The sequence below is a fragment of the Epinephelus moara genome, chromosome 18 (assembly GCF_006386435.1).
Source record: "Epinephelus moara isolate mb chromosome 18, YSFRI_EMoa_1.0, whole genome shotgun sequence".
NCBI lineage: Eukaryota > Metazoa > Chordata > Actinopteri > Perciformes > Serranidae > Epinephelus > Epinephelus moara.
In genome coordinates this window covers 12,789,665-12,807,101 of record NC_065523.1, presented here as the reverse complement: position 1 = coordinate 12,807,101, position 17,437 = coordinate 12,789,665, and the positions used below count along the sequence as shown (strand labels likewise).

General features: G+C 42.1%; 1 protein-coding gene across 2 annotated transcripts in view; it reads right to left on the bottom strand.

Annotated features, from left to right (window-relative positions):
• Positions 1–6,527: 6,527 nt before the first annotated feature.
• Positions 6,528–17,437, bottom strand: part of cacng2a (calcium channel, voltage-dependent, gamma subunit 2a) — a 91,209-nt gene continuing 80,299 nt past the window's right edge. Inside the window, exons 1-3 of one of the 2 annotated variants that reach the window (XM_050070064.1) lie at positions 15,896–16,072; positions 11,421–11,561; positions 6,528–8,553 (exon numbers count right to left, since the gene is read on the bottom strand). In XM_050070064.1, coding sequence (XP_049926021.1) covers positions 8,018–8,553; positions 11,421–11,561; positions 15,896–16,052 — 834 coding nt within the window. In that variant the 5' untranslated portion in view covers positions 16,053–16,072 and the 3' untranslated portion in view covers positions 6,528–8,017. Of the gene's footprint in view, positions 8,554–11,420; positions 11,562–15,895; positions 16,073–17,437 lie in introns of those variants that run through there. The other variant, XM_050070063.1, reaches the window with a different exon arrangement.

Here is a 17,437-nt window from a genome sequence, read left to right as displayed (position 1 = left end):
AAAATCAGAGTAGGGTGGGTGGGAGCAGTGGTGGATGGGCCCAGCGATCACCGACCTTCACCTGGGAGTCCAGTGTTTGCTTCCTGTATGACTGTAAAGCCAAACCCTGCTTTATTTTTACAAACCTAACCACATGCTTTTGTCGCCTAAACCCAACCACATGCAAGTGTTGGCAAAACGTAACCAAATGCGTTTGTTGTTGAAGGAAAAAAACCTCAATTTGCGTTGTTCTACCGACGTAGTATGTTTATTTTGAAAGGGATTGTATGCAATCTGTACATTTGCTGTGAAAATTTACTTGTATTTTGAAAAGACACAAGTAACGGCTGAAGTTGACAACGTCCAGAACGTCAACAACAGACACACCTAGGCTACCTTGCATGCCATATGTATGTGGAAAATCCATAACCAAATGTCAATATGTGACATGGTCGGAGTGAGAATGTGTTGGTTTTACTATGATAGCCTATTTTGGCTATCTGCAGTAGCCAGTAGCTAGTATTGTTCCTTGTCTTTTATTAGCTAGTGAGGATATTGACTTTTGACTAGGAAACACATGTTTTAGTATTATGTATGTAGCCACCATATAAATATTTAAGATCCATCTACAGACATTTAATTTTAAACCAAATCAACTGGAAACATTAAAAAATCAACCTGGGATCAGGTTTTCAACCAACTCACTGGGTTTTAGCTTTAGTGTTAGCTTACGCTAGCTAGCTACCACTGATTAAATCTGGTGCGGACAGCTGTTTGTTTTCTTGACAAAGTCCATGGTCATCTCCAAGAAAAAACAAGGTGCTTTTGTTTACTTCTGTGTTAAAGTGTAAAACATTGTCACTGTTTTTATTGTAAATTGCATGTTTGTTGGAACAAAAACCAACAGTATCTTAGCGGTCAATTGGAAGGATTTGAAAAAGTTACTGTGGGTTTCAATCTGACTGTTATTCCCCATTACCTGCAACCCCACATAATAAAGGTAAATCAACAATTTAATCATGTTGGTATCTGTGGGGGTAGGTTACCAAGGAGGAAGTGGATATACGCTCCTATATATTCCAATGGCTTTTAGGCTGATAGGTGGCTATATGTAAACATCCAGGAAAGAGGTGGGTTTACCCCGTTTACCTGCGTATACCCTTTACTACACCACTGGTTAAAAGTAAGTGAAACTGAAAGCCAGTGTGAGCCTATGTAGGGCCTAAGAATGCTTAACCTGAAGGTTAACAATTCATCTTCTCCTAAAAAAGAAATATGAAGAATCATATTAAAATTCACATACTTGTTATCTCACAAATTCAACCCACAGCACAATATGTGGAAAGGTAAAAAAAAAAGTCAGCCTACGAGAGAGAAGACAGAGAGACAAACGGGGGGAGGGTATACTTACTGTAAGAGGAGGTGAGGAGAGACAGCAAAAGAAGACTTATTCATTCCTGAAACATATTAAAATATGAGATTCAGACACCTGCACCGGGGCCAGGTGCTGCTTTATGAGAAAGCCGGTATCTCTAAGCCTCCCCCCAAACACACACACACACACACACACACACACACACACACACACACACACACACACACACACACACACACACTTTCTCTTTAATGTAATCCGGGCTTGTAAAATGACTTCTGCTTATGTATTCTGAATAAAGATGGCTATACATAAAAAAGCCCTATTCATTTAGACTGCTACGTTGACATATTTTCCCCTCAAATTTATGGAGAGCGGCTTGTGTCAGTGAACTCAGATAATGGCAAATCAGGATCTCAGCACTTTTTCTAATAGAAACTTTTTCTTATTTGATGAATCTGCTGGCTTCTAAACTTGGGGGAAGCACGTACTGTACATACTATCAAACAGTACTCCCTTTATTTTACTTATTTAGTTTTGTCCAGGAAAGACCTCTCTCTGCACTCAACACATATAAAACACACCAAGGTCCTGAAGAATGAACCCCTTTTGTCTCACAAATAGATGTGCTTTGTGTATCAGCTTCAACAGCACTTCCTCACACACAGGCCCACTCACAGCGGTATGTTGGGCCCTGAAAGCATTGCTTTTAGGGCAGCGGTGTAGAAAGGTGTTTGATGTTCTCTTTACAGGCAAAGCAGCGGTAGAATAAACCTGGTGATGTTATTGCAAACCTGTGTCTCTTTCTAAGGAATGTCCTGGAGAGATGCCATGACTGTCTATGTCTTACATGCTGCCTTCTCTTAGAAAGAGTGGGGAGAGATAAATATGCTCACGGGTGAATAAAAGAGCTGTATCTGTGCAGCAGGACTCAAGACTACCACTTTGTTTCTGAGAAAACATGAAAAACTGGCAGTTTGAGATTCTTGATATTAAAAAAACAAGCTGCACATACATGAAACTCTGTCTCATCTGCAGAAAGTTGGAGTATAGATGTTGTCAGCATGTCAACATTAGGTGGTTTTGTCAGGCATTCGAGGGCCAACACTGATATTTTTGGATTGTGACTCCCAGCAGTCGATTACAGCATGTTATCACCATTTTACAACAGCAGGCAGAGGCCGTGGTTTTTAGCAGAGCACACAGGGTTTTATGTCTGACAACTCAGCTTTTATTTTTATGGCTGTATGAAGGCTGATGCCAATATATTTTAGAGTGAAGTTGCCAAAAGCCAATATTTTTTGTGTCGATATTCAATGTCTGGAAAAGTTGCCCATTTTCAAGCCGAAAACAGTTTCTGAAAGCATTTCTTCATTCCATGTCTTTGTCAGATCGGTTCTTACCCACATAGAAGTCCAAGAGCACACACATTTGTAGTGCTATTTCTGTGAGGACCCTCACTGACACAATGCTTTCCCTACCTCTAACCTTAAAGACGTGGATGCACCTCAAACAAAGTGATTGCTGGAGCTTTCAGTAGTGTCTGTAACTTTCTTCCTGCACACTTTTCCTATTCAGAATTGGGGGTCTGTGTCTGAAACTGACGATCCGACAGGCACGGCAGCTTTTTGTAATAATTGGCAGTAGGCGCTTGGAGGTGAGAAACTAGGCAGCGTCTCTCACATCTTTCTTTTTTTCCTTCTTCACACAACTACTTGTCTCACTTTTTATGTGTTCGACTGAGTGCAAACACCATGAGAGACTCTCTGTTATATCTGTTATCCCCATTTGTACAGCCGGGTTTTCGCCCCACCATGAAGTTTGGGCCTTTACAACAGGTAGCATATAAACACTTTGATATGACCAGAGACACTTCTTCATTCATGTTGTGCACATGAAAGGTGACAGAGGTAGTGGTGCAAAACACATGAAAACAGAGCTTAAGGGGGAAGTGTAAAGCGTGGGTCATCCTGCATCAAATCAGTTAGAGGTTTTTCTTTATATGTTAGATTTTATTCAAACCTATATGGAGGGAACTTGGAACTTTATTTGCAAAATGCTCACATATAAACTCCCTTTCTCACTGATTTTCATTGTCCTAGAAATGAATCCACATCTCTGTTTCTGCACGTCAAAAAGGCGACAATTTGAAATCGTGGCTTGTCATTTTTGCCATTTGTACCTTGGTCTAGGTGAATACTCGTAATTGGCTGCAGGGTGTCCATTAATTCTTGATATGGAACAAATCACTGTGATATCGCGCTAAGACATCAACATAGACAACTGGAAATTGCTAATGATTGCATAGATAGGTGAAATTGGCAAACATGCTTATTTCTGTTGTCATTTTCAGCTGTAAATGTAATGTTTTAAGATGTATAATTAAACATGGCGGTTCGACCTTCGATAAACAAAATCTACTGGCATGGTGGCTAAGCAATGTATGTCTGTGGATGGGGGCTGCAGTAAAATGTGTTAGCTCCCTGTAAAGATCCATCAATAAAAATCAATATCAGTTTAAGTGTATGCTACAGTATATTTGATTTATTTTTACCTCTTCACCTTACACACTGATGAGGCAGCAGTAGACCAACAACTCCTGTGTTCTACAAAGTAAAATAACCTTTTTTTGTCAATGGTGAGATCACGGCTTCAGTTACCCGTCAGAAAGGACAGTCTGCCCACAAAAAATTCTAAATATAACGTACACTTAAACTATATTGGTTATTTTATATGGGCATTTTTTTTAGGTGGCTAATAAACAAATCAACTGAGGCAATATTTGCTCAGCACTATTGTATTTCATGTACATGACGCAGGGGTTTTCTACCCAGAAGTTATTGTAAACAAACATTGTGATTTGATCTATAAGGCATCTACTATGTAGTTCCAGTGAAACTATCTGCTCACTGTTCTAAATTAATGCACTAGCTACACAGTATCAGCCTGTATCTAAGATGAGTAGTTGCAACAGGGATGCGGTCAAAGCCTTTGTTTACAATTCATTGCAACATGTTGATGAGCTAACATGTAATTATGAGTGACTTCATAGTTTTTTAAAACCGATGACACGCAAGGTGCAAAAAGTTATGCTACACTGCCCCTCTGAACTAACTTATTCTTTGTTATCACATCATCTCACATCCCATCCGCAATTCAACATGCTGCTTTATGCTGTGGCTGGCAGTAGCATTACACATGCCGAATCGTTTGTTCGCGAAATTGTTGATATCAATTTGGGGACATTGACATGGCTGGAAAGCCAGCTAGTTGTCAAACAATTTGCTAAATGTGACTCAACAGCATCAAGCCAAACACGGGAACTCATGCACTCACAGGTCTGCCATTACAGCCTCGGTGTGTTTATACTTGTGCTCTTGCAAACTATTTTGTGACCTCCATCACTGACGGGCTTATAAGTAATTTTAATATTAGCATTATTTAGCTGTCATTATTAATAAACAGTTGTAAACTCGTTTCTTTTTGTGTTAAATACATGAAGCTCGCTCCAGACCTTTTCCTTCACTGCCTGAGTTGACTGATGAGAGTTGATCAGTCAGGTCACTAACATCCATCTCTACTGCTTCTGTTGTCTCACTGTCACGTTGATGTATAAAGAGTCACCTCTAAAAACCTTTATAATGCAAGTGCTGCATCCTTAGTTGCATACTATGCCCTACATATCCAGTATGTATATAGTTTAATATATTTCTGTGTGAATAAACAATAGTATGCATCTTTCTTGGATGCACTGAGCTGTAATGACAACTTCACTTCCTGAGAGCCTGGACACATCGCCAGACCAGGTCTATGGGCATCAGCAATACCAGTCACATACCCTGACACTAATTTTGGATAAAAAATTGCAACCATAATCCCATATGTGCTTTATGGGTTCCCAACATGATTACAGTAAAGTGATATGAACATAGACTGTATATAAAGATGTGCAACATAACAGTTCCCCAAAGTGAAGCTAAAACATCTCGATCGCCCCCTGGTGGCTGGCTGCAGTAAAGGTCATAAACCCAGCCCCCTGCATGTTAACGGATGGGACTTTTGCCAAACTAAAAACCCCCGAGTACACGTCAAATACGCAAATACATTTTTCTAGAGATGGTTTCTGCCATTTTCATGTAGTTCTCACCACGCTGATGTTTGTTAAAGTGCTCATATTTTTGATAACTTTGCTTATAACTAGTAATTTGATATTCAAAAAAGAGGGGTCGAAATCATGATTGACAGCTGTGTTAGCGGTATGCTCACTATCAATGGCACTGCTCACAATTGGTCAGACGGGCATATGGGTGGGGACTCAATACTAGCAGAGATCGCTATGGTGCGGAATCTGTTGACTTCACCAGCGCAAGATGGCCGCAGCTGTATCCGGGATATTCCCACTTCATTTTTGTACAGTGGGAGGAAATGGAGATACATCGTCTCTCTTTATATACTGTCTCTTGATAAGAATGAAAAACATTTTTATTTCACACAATTTAATTACATTTTGACAGTAAAAGATGTAGTGTCTACTTACTTGCTTTTTCCGGAGCTATTGACCACATCTCATGGGGTTCCTGAGCGAATGGGAGCGAGTTGTCGGTGGAGTTGTCATCACGCATTCTGAGTGTGAAATTTTGGTTACAAAAAATTAAAAGAACAGTTTAAAGGACAAAACAAAAACAGATGAAATGGAAAAAGCATGTGGGCCTTAAGTTCAGATTATCATGTCAAAATTCAGTTTATTTCCTCTGACTCTCTGAGATTTGCTTGTTTCTTTAAGACACTGGGTTCGGTCATCTCTTCTGGGCCCCTTGAAATCCTTAAAAGGAAGCAATTGAGACAAAAAAAGAGACCATTTTGATTGAAGTGCTCAAAACTCATGTCCACGCTGAGACCATGACCTGTGATAAAGGTCACATGTGGACATTGTTTCATTTTTAAGGGGCCAGAAGCCAAGAAGGTTGGAAACTGCTGCTCTAATTTACAGCTTGGCATGAAGACAAAGTTTACTTTCAACCTCAGTTTTGTTTTTTTGCTGTCCGCAAAACAGAGACATCATTTCAGGTATGATGATGCGACAGACAGATGAGTGTTAGTACTGAAACAAAAGGTGTCAGAAGGTAAAGTGTGTTAGAGACACGCAGTGAAACATGGTGATTTGTTCCCCCTAGGGTTCGTATTTTATTCATCAGGACTTGATGCATCCAAGTATAGGATCATTCGGTTTTGGCACCTTTAAAGATTTCATTTTCAATTTGAACAACACATTAAAAATCAAAAGAAACAAAGAAATGACTAAGGCTGTGTGAGTTTTAAAAATAAAATACATACATACATATATTTATATATTTATAAAGAAATCAACCAAACCATTTTTAAAAAAGCAGTTTTGTTCAATGTAGATTGTTTGGTTTGTCTCACAAAAGCAAGAAGATAAAATGACCTAAATAAATAAAAAAAGAAAACATAAGAAAAGTACACATGAAAACATTAATACTTTAAACTTTAGCGTCTTTGCTTTTTTTCCCCTTATAATTATTAACCTTTAAAACTTAAGTTTCTCAAGAGCAGATTTGCTGTAATTTTATAGCATGCATTTAATTTCTGAAATTGTGAGTCACTTAGCTTCTCTTGTACTATTTCATATTTAACTTGTTTTTATTTTTGTGTTTGGCGTCCTCTTCTTTTCCTTCCCCTCTGCTCCTTCCTTTTTATTTTGTAGAAGTCGTGTTTGGAGTCTTTGTGAACTTTGACCCCTTTTGTTGGCTCTTTCTGTTAAGGGGTTCAGCTCTCCCGTTACGACCCCCCCAAAAAAGAAAGCGAACAGGGACTGAGAAAAAGACGAGAAGGTTCTATTAAAAGAATAGATATTATTCTACTGTTGACGGTCTGCGTCTGCCTCTGGCGGCACCAGTCGCTGTGCACTGCTGCTGCCTAGAGGACCTTTTCTTGTTGTCAACCTTCAAAACGAACAGATACTAAAAGAGTCTTTTCTCGTCTTACCAACAGCACTTGGTTTAGTTAACTTGTTTTTTTCTTTTTTGCTTCGGTAAAGTCTGTAACTCTTGATTATTAACGTAATAATTTATTTATAAAAGTAATACATATATATATAGTACCTTTGTTAGAGATTACAGATTGGGCTAATTCTTACTGAATCCCAAACTGTAACAATTCACAGTTTTAATGCAAAAAATGAACAAATGAGTCAATAAATAAAAGAGGTGTGTATCTGAGTGGTGGGCTTGCTGAGGGGGAGCTTGACCTGTTGCTCCAACCAAACTTGTGGGGCAAAACTGTCAAACCAAAGGGCTATGAAATCATGAAATCTTTGTCTCATAAATGCCCACCCTCCCCTCCCACCCTCCCTTTCAGTGCCCCAAACCTCATAAACAAACCCTGCGCAAAAAAAAGACAGATCTCACTTTCTCGGGACACCCTGACCCATTCTCACTGTTCTGCCATTCAATCCAGGAACACAGCAGACTTGTTGAAACTCTCTCAACAATGGTAATGGAAAAGTCATGCAGCTGAACAAAAAGAACAAATGTCTATAAACATGGAAATCCATCTTCTCCTGGGGCATACCGCACCCACAGGGGTTCCCGTGTCTCCTGGTCTCCGCTCTCCGCCGGGCTGCCCTGGCCTGTGTCGACTCCCTCATACCGGCGTGGTGCGGCGGTTCGCTGTGTTGGTCTGGCTCGAGTCTTTCAGGTCCTTCTGGATGCAGTTGTGGACTTGCAGGAAGTTGTGGTCCCTCTCAGAGTTGTAGGTGGCGGTGGGCGTGCCGGAGGACTTGAGGGTGTCCCGGGGCAGCGTGTACATGGAGATCTCCGTGGATGGCAGCGCGCTGAAGCCCTTGAGGCCTACCGGCGAGGTGTCGCGGGAGTGTGACGGGTCTGTGGAGCGGGAGGAGGAGCGCGAGCGACGTCTGTAGCGGTAGCGGTAGCTGGGGATCCGCGTTATGGCCGAGCCTTGGAGGTAGTCGGCTGCGCGCGCCCCTATTCGGAGCTGTCGATGGCGGTCAATGAACATGTGCACGGCCAAGACGCCCACCATCTCAGCCATGATGAAGGAGAGGGCACCGAAGTAGAAGGACCAGCCGTAAGAATAGCTGTTCTTCTTTGAGTCGCTTTTTGAAGGGTCCCCCGCGTTGGCTGATATGTACACGATGATCCCGATGATGTTGCTCAGGCCTGAAGGGTTAGGAGGAGCAGGATGGAGAGGGGTGGGTTATGGGCAATGGGTTCATGGGGGAGAGAACAAAGAAAGAAGAAAACAAGACACAAAGTATCAGTCAGGATGAGCTCATAGGCGGAGTTATTCTTAGTGTACGCTTTACTTAATAAGCAGTATTATACCATGTATGTTCTGATTCATGACTGTACACAATGTACTACTCCTGTCCAACTCTCCATCCAACATGACTGATCTGAGACCTCTAATCTCTGCCCTTGCAGAGAGAAACAAGGCGGCTTCAGTTCTTGATGCAGATCATTTAGGACAGTGTATAACATACTGCACATCTCATCATGCATTCACATATTTATATATAAACTCTGACTTGCTAGTTAAGTCACACATGGAGAAATGTTTGACATGGTATGTCTGGGAAGATGGATCGTAGGGAAAGTGTGTCAGGGACACCATATTTTTAGAGATGAGTCCCAGTGGGTGGCTTTTAGCCCAGCAACAGGATCAAGAGAAAAGAAAAGAGGACAAGAGAAGGAAGAATAGACAAAGTGACTTGTAGCTGCAGTGCAAGAGACGACCGGTGCATACATGGCCTTTGAAATGATATTGTGACATAATGTTAATCAAGAACGGAGTGAGTAAGCTATTGACTAGAGCTGCAACGACTAATTGCTTAGTTGTCAAATATTACATTTATTGTCAATTAATTTGATGATTGAATAAGTGATCTTTGATTCCAGATTTTTAAATGCAAATATTTTCTGGTGTCTTATTCTGAATGTCTCTGGGTTGTGGACGAAACAAGACATTTAAGGACGACATTTTGGGCTTTGGGAAACACAGATTTTTTTTTTGAACATTTTCTGACATTTATTAGACCAAACAACAAATTCATTAATCCAGAATATAAGAGATTAATTTGAGATTAATTGACAATGACAATAATAGTTAGTTGCAGCTCTCGTAATGACATTTGTTTGGATGAGAGGATTCATACCACTCTTATGTCTGCAAGGTAAATATGAGGCTAACAGCCAGCAGCTGGTTAGTTTAACACAAAGACTGGAAGCGGGGAACTCTGGAAGTACGCTGGGCTTTAAAGCCAATTTTTGTAGTGGCCAAACTGTGGAATTACAACTGTGGAGTCTGTCATGTGATGCACTTAGGCCTAAAAAGACTTTTCCCATTGACTTACAATGTGAAAAAGTTGTCTGTAAATCAATGGATACATTTTTTGGACTGTTACAACCCCTGCACAATGAGTTGTTTCACCATCATGATTTGATCCATTCAGTATGATAACATTTGGAAAGTCTAGAAGAGTCGCATGATTAAATCATTTTATTCCCATTCAAATTAGCAGAGTGCTAAACCAGAAGTAGCCAGTCTCTAGACTCTAGTGTGCAGCAGTTGAACATTTTTGGCTTCATTCGCCATTGTATCCAGTTTTCTTTATACATCCATGGGGAAACCAGCTAGCCTGGCTCTGTCGAAACACAACAAAATATGCCTACCAACACCTCCAAACTTCTTTATTGTTTGGATTAAACAAACAATAAATGACGTTTCAACTGGTGAGTTTTAAGCCCAGTTCAGACCAATGATTCACGACGAGATGAAACCATTTTAAAACGTTGCAGAGAACAGTTGCAGTGGTGTGAACTGGCCGTGTCACCTGCAACTCCACTGGTCAAATCGCCAATCAGCTTGTAGTGAAGTCGGCTGGTCAAGTCAAAATGGCCGCAGACGGCATATTCGCAGTTCCCCGCTAACCCATGCCCCCCTCACACATACACATTCTCATTGACCAACTACTTGGCACTGTTTACTTTATTATTGTGGTGTACTGATTATGAATACAGTCCATCTGATGCTCATTTTCTTTATGTTTTCCGCCATTTCATCACTACCTAAAATCCAACTGTAGCCAGTATCTGTCTATACTATCACTATCCTCATTCATATTTTAAAAAGCTACAAATTAGATTCAGCCACAGAATAAGCCTGAAAAGCTAAAAACAGAACAAAGGTAGGTCTACAGAGAGCTGTTGCATAGAGATGATACACCGTCTCATCTAGTTGCATTGGTGTGAACCGGCAGGTTTTTAGAGTGTTGCACAACAGTGCTACATTGCAAGTAGTTGCATGTTTCAACTTGTTACCTTTGGGCTTAGCCAGGCTAGCTGTTTCCTCTGCTTCCAGTCTTTGTGCCAAGCTAAGCTAACTAGTTGCAGGCTGTAACGTAAGCTGACTTTGCTGCTCAATATATACTGGTGCTGATATTGTAAGCTAATGTTACTCTTCGTGAACCAGTAAAGAGTTTTACTGTAAAGCCACTACAGGAAGGTGTCATGGAGTTTTGCAGAGGTGAAGGAAGTACTCAGATCTTTTTCTTGAAGGTCCAGTGTGTAGGATTTAGTGGCATCTACATCTTTAAGTAAAAAAATGACCCAATTCAGAATGGTAGCTGGTAAGATGGAGTTCATTTAAACTACTTCATATACTACTGGGTAGCTTAATCTATAATAATACATCATAATGTATTAGTTGATTTATATTTTGTATTAACCATCTGAATCTGCAAATAAACTAAAGCTGGCAGATAAATGTAGTGGAGTAAAAACGACAATATTTCCCTTTGACATGTGGTGGAGAAGAAGTATAAAGTAGCATAAAATGAAAATACTCAAGCCAAGTATAAATACCTCTTAAGTGCAGTACTTGAGTAAATGTACTTACAACATTCCACCACTAGAGGTAAGTGACTGTGGTCAGTTCAATAAAAAGTGGTCTTATTTAAAGACATATTTGTAGAAAGAGGTGCTTGCACGCTGAACTCTCCTGTCTTGTGTTGTTGGCGCTTACTCACCTGCAGACACAAAGAAGATCCCTGCGCTGAGGATGATGTTGTGGCGTGACTTGTAGAACTCACTGGCAGCTATACACAGGCCTCCCATGAAGAGCAGGATGACACTGAGGATGGGGAAGATGCTGGAGGCTCGCACCGCACCTGGATATCAGCGGAGGATAGGGGGAGAAAAAAAGAAGGGGAAGGAGAGAGAGAAGGGAGAATGGGATGTGATTTTGGTGTTGAGGAGAACAGCCAACGGGGGGGAACAAAGAAAGAGAGGAAATGGCAGCGGCGAATATGAGGATGAAAGAAGTGATGAGTGTAAAGAAACAAAGAGAGAAAAAGCACATTAGAATCCATTTCAGCATCTGCTCCTTGTGTGTGAGCACATCCTAATCAACACCCCATCAGGCCTGTGAAAGACTCCATCAACACTGTCTAGTGAGTGTGTATCCCCACAGTGAGCCTGTTACCCAACCTTATGTAATCACACCGCTTGACTCTCCCTCTCTTCCTCCCTCTCCCTCTGCACACTTCTCCGCAGACCACAGTGCTAACTGGCTGCTTTATGTAGCATCATGTGAATGGCAGTCAACTGAAGTGCTACGGGGCTCTGGCATGTATATCAGCCGGGCCGCAGTGCAGAGGGATGCAGCCTGCGTCCTTGAAGCAAAACAGCGTCCTTGCAGCTAATTATCTAGAAGCAAAAACTGGAAGAGGGATATGATATTCCTTTTGAGGTCAAGCCAGGGTCAGAAAAGAGCTGCACCCTCAGGTGTCAGGTAAAATTAGAGTCATACTGGAGTTTGAGCCGCAGACAGTTGTTGTTTCAGTCAAACAATGAGGAAGTCTCCCAAACCTGTCCATCTTTTTCAATCACCTGCAGCCATCCTTTCATATCCTCCCTCCCTTCATCCCTCCCCCCTCTCTCTCTCCTGTTTAACATGCACACTTAAACTTTCATCAGGCTGGTTAAATTTTCACCACTTCACCTCATCTCCCCACGTGGCTGCCGCCTCAGCACTTTCCCAGCTTCTCCCCAAAGTGCTGACGCCGGGCTGGGTGGCTCTGTGCTGAACTCGGCCGCCTGCACCTCCACAGGGACCCTGTGGTGCTCCTGGCGGCCCATCTGCCTGCCTACCTGCTGCCATTCATCGCTCCCCTCCCCCCCTACACCCTTCTCTCTAAAAGGGATTCACTTATCCTCTAACGCCCCCCTCAACACCCTGGGGCTTTGTGGTGCTCGGCCTGGATCGGTGGGGAAGCCACCCTTAGCCCGCAGGCTGATAGGCAGCAGTCAACAGCTGCAGTGGAGGAGAGCGCCAAGCGGTGGCTACGGCTGGCTGGACCATCGCTCACCCTCCACTGGGTTCTCAACAGTAACCACAGCGAGTACAGTGCCTGATGTGGCTCTGTGTGCTGCTGTGCTGCATCATCCAGACAAACAGATGTTATTTACACAATTATTTCACAAAAAAATATTTTTGGTTTGGTCATGCTTCGAGGAGCACTAGCTTCATGCTTTAAAGGTGCCAGTAAATGTGTATATAAAAGCCAACGCCAGATTCACTCTCGTCTGATGTTTAATGTTTTTGTTTGGCACCCTAGGATGCCTGCTGCTTATGGTCTGGCATGTGGTCGCTACCTTTTCATAAAGCCCTAACCTCACCTGAACATGAAGCGGAGACATAGTTTTGGTCAAGAAGTCAGAAAACCACCGGTTAGTATCATCTGCCTCTGTCTTTATGTTATTTTCTGTTTAAAAAATCCCCTTTAGATGTGTTTAAAGACATTTAAAACACTCTCCTACTTGACTGTAAAGTCCACTCTCAAGTTTCCACATCATACTGGACCACGGCTGGCTTCTAATGTGACTTCTTGATCATTTGTTACTCAGTGAAAATTTTACCGTCCCTTGATCTAAATGCTGTTTCAAAGGGATTTATAGCATTAAGGCAGCAGGGTTAGAAAAACAGACATACATGAAGGCTACAGAGATCCTCCTGGAGGAAGCACTGTATGGTCATACATATGAAACATGCACCCATTTGGAGCACAGACTAAATATTTGTGTTTGGGCAAGATGTGAAATGGAAACAGATGTGAAACAGTTGGCCTAGTAACGTAGATATTTCAACACAATCGACCAGATTGCCATGAAATTTGAGATTGTTGTTTGTGTTCCCCTCGAGGCAGAACAGTAATGATTCGGATGACCCCTGTGACCTTTCTGCTTCTGCCACCATCAGGCCAAAACCTTTCACTTGTGCATAAGAAATACCGAAATCTAATGGGGAGATAAACACAAAATTTACTGAAAGAATTTATGATTACCAGAGGATTTGACAGAAAACGTTACATTTTGTAACGGGCAGGTCACCATGACATTTGATGAACATCTTAATGGACCCAAACAGATACATTCATTTGACTATAATCACCTCCCTGGCCAACAACTGTTAAATTCTTACCCCAAACACTGGTAAGGGTCGGTAGAATGATCATTCTGTCCAATACCTCTGTTATATTTCAATTATACATCTATAAATGACCTTTTTTATCTTCACATTTTTGTATTTTTGTGTATAAAATCATGATAAAAAGCAGCAGACTGAAGCTATCTGTTTTGTAACAATAGGATGGAGAACGTTTTGCACCACTAGCGAGCGCTTCTATGAATATGTTTTTGACCTGACACCTTCCTGTCTCTGCTTCCTGTCCCGCCTGTGTTCATCATGTCATCATTCAACACCGTGATGATCACTTTCTTTAACCTTGACTGAAACAACCCGGCGACTGAGCTGCAATCTGTGTGATGAAAAAGACTTTAATGCCGATATTCACCATCCTCCATCTTTCTGTCTCTGTCTGCTGCACACAGTCATCTCGCCGTCTTTGTCACCCAGCAAATCTCATCTTTTCTTTCTCTTGCCATCGCTCTCTCTCTCACTTAATTCGCACTCAGTCAAAGCACAAGACAATTTGAAAGATAAAGTGTCGTCTCGCCCCCCCCGTCTTTCTCCGTTTCTCCCCCCTCTCCCACTTGTCTCCTTGCGCGACCAGAGGGGATTGTGGGGTTTAGGGTTACCAGTGAGGTAAGTTGATTAAATATTAAGTTGTCCTGAGAGTTGACCCTGCTCCTGTGTCCCGCTCTAAATGCATCACTCTTCCTAAATTCCCCCCCGTCTGTGCCTCCATCCCTCTGTCCCGTTAACCCTGAAGATATTGACACGGCCGTTCACAGCACATTACCTGGGAGAGGGCACCGGGGCTCTTTTTCATCCATCAGCTTCATTTGCAGAGACATAAGAGGGATAGAGGGCCAGACCAAATTTATTGATTGTTGACAGAGGGGCTGTTTAATAGTGCCGGATCTCAAGGTGACACCAAAGTTTAAGAAGCTTTAGAGAGGCTCTGCTGCAGGCAAATGTAGAGAGAAAAGGATTTAAACTGTTCAGCTTTAATGCATGATTCTGCCTTTTTATTTCACCAAGCAGCTGATATTCATGGACATTGTTTTACTCACTAACTCTAATCTCACTGTGGCATTAATTCAGACATAAAAATATCATTGGCAACATGTTTAATTTTGTCCATTATGGTCCAAACTAACAGCTGTATGTCTTAGTTCCTAAAGCTGTTGCTAAGCCTTAATAATGTTACACAGCCTCACACAGTAGGAAATGCTGGCATTGTGCATTTCTGCAAACCACAAATATGTTACATTTGTCTGTTTCATGCACATTTTAACAGTTTTAAAATTACATAATATATAAGCTGAGCTTGTCACTGGGAGGTGGAGGTGCTGATGGATGGAGTGACACCTAGGTGAGACAGCCGACGAACTGCAGACCACTGTTCGAGACCATCAAACAACACCACTGGTTGTTTTTAAAGCCACGCATTGCTGTGTTTCCTGTGGCTTTTGAGCCCCCAAACATGGGTGTTTCTGTAGCAACCCATTGCTTTTCTTCCAGCAGAGGTAGTGTAACAAAAAGTTGTTGTTTCTACTAAGACATCGCTGTGATTCTATCCAGGATTGTGCCACTAAGACCGGGGAATTTTAAGCCAAAAACATGATCTTTTCCTAACCATAACCACATGGCTTTTGTGCACAGCACTGTTGAAACATAAAGGAACCTAACATTTTAATAGGTCTGCTATAACAAAGTACAAATGTAATGTGTTCATGGTTTGCAGAGAACATTTTGTGGCAAGTGGGTTGACAGTAGCCTACTTTGTTTAAATATTTGTGGCTCTGATCAACATTGTTGCGCTTCCGCCTAAAGCAAGGTTTATACTTCTGTGCACCTATGACGCAGAGGGCTTTGTGGAGGCTTTGCATCCCTCTGCGACCGACGCAGAGACGCGATGTGCACCTCCAAAAAATTGTAACCACGCGTCGAGGCAACGCAGACCGCAAGAGCTATGATTGGTCCTTCAAACTACATCATTTCCAGCATTTCGCAAGGTTTCACTTCCTGCTGCAGTACCACAACACCGCCTCGAGCCATTCAACGGGCGTACAGGCCATCGGCGCAGTCGCCTCTCTCTTCGTCGTCGTCGTCGTAACATTTGTAATAAGAGCATTTGTTGTTCAATGTCGATCATTTCAAGCTCCAGCAACAGTGTTTCTCTCTTGGTCGCCATCTTCACTGTGACTAGAGCAAAGCCGGAAGATAAACAAACAATGAACGAGCAACGACCACATATGTCACAGAGCCTAGGTAGGTATATAAAAGAACACCGCGCCCCCAAGCGCTTTGGCGGGGAATTGCATAGCGGCATAGACCAACGTCTATTATAAAGGTAAATATCCAAAGTACTTAAAAAATATTCTTTTACGAAGGTTACATTTTCCTGTACTTTACAAAAGTAAAAGTTATTCTGATCCATTCATCAGAACAGCCACAATAATAAGAACAAGACCCAGGTTGAAAAATACTGGAACGTTCCTTCTTGCTGTCAAACTCGCAAAAAAACTAAAATAGTCTATCCTGCATAAACGTATTATTTTTAATGCATGTTTATTTATTTTTTTGTGAATTAATTGTGTATACAGAGGTCTAATGCCTTGTACTAAATGGAGGCGCTGAGTTGTCCTGCCCTATAGGGTTAAAGCGACATGACTTTCAGTGAAGTGTTCCATTAAAGTCTGAAAGCTGTTTTAGAAACTTTTCCTCCCAGTAAGAATACACGTCTGTGGAGACACTGAACAATTTTCACTAAAAGGTGGGAAAAAAAGCAGAAAATGCTGACTGCTGCCACATTTAGCATAATAATATGAATTATCATAAAAGTATCTGCTCATATTATTTGAACCCTTCTTCAAACCACATTAAATCCAGAGATATAAGAACCGTGTTTGGCAGCTGGTCTCTACAGAACGAGTGCCTCAGGTTCGGAGAGCTTCTGAGAAAATCTTGAAAGCAGTGATGGGGCTTGTGATGTCGGTACTTTCCAGGGCGAGAGGATCCGACTCATTTGCACGGCCTCAAGGGTCGGCTGGCCCTGCAGTGCTTCTCCGCTCCTATGCATTCTCTGCATTAACATCTATGTTTTAGCAGCACGCTGAGAAGTGCAGTGACCTTCACAGTGACCTCCCAGCATGCACTGTGCCTTCCCTAGGATCGGGTTTGTTCTATCTCAGAAGAAAACGCAGCAGATTTTTCCTGTCAGGGTGCACTCTGCATAATACCGAGGGTGTCTCATAGTGTACGTGTGAAGCTCAGATGGCTGTGTGTCCGAGCTGCTTGTTGCCAGGCCAACTATGGGAATTGTTGGAGGAAGACGGGACAATAACTATGCCCCCGAGGCAGTGAGGCTGCTTCTATCTGAGAGGCCACCTATTTAAAATCAAATCCTTTCTCAACACATTGTGGAGGTTTCACATCTTCACTTTCCATCTTTTAAGGATCGGCTGTCAGAGTTTTGGATCCTGCCTGGAGGGATGTTTAAGCACAGCAGCACCCTGGGGGGAGGCAGGCAGAGAGACTGACAGGCTGACAGATAGACAGGGACGAGTCTCTGCTGTG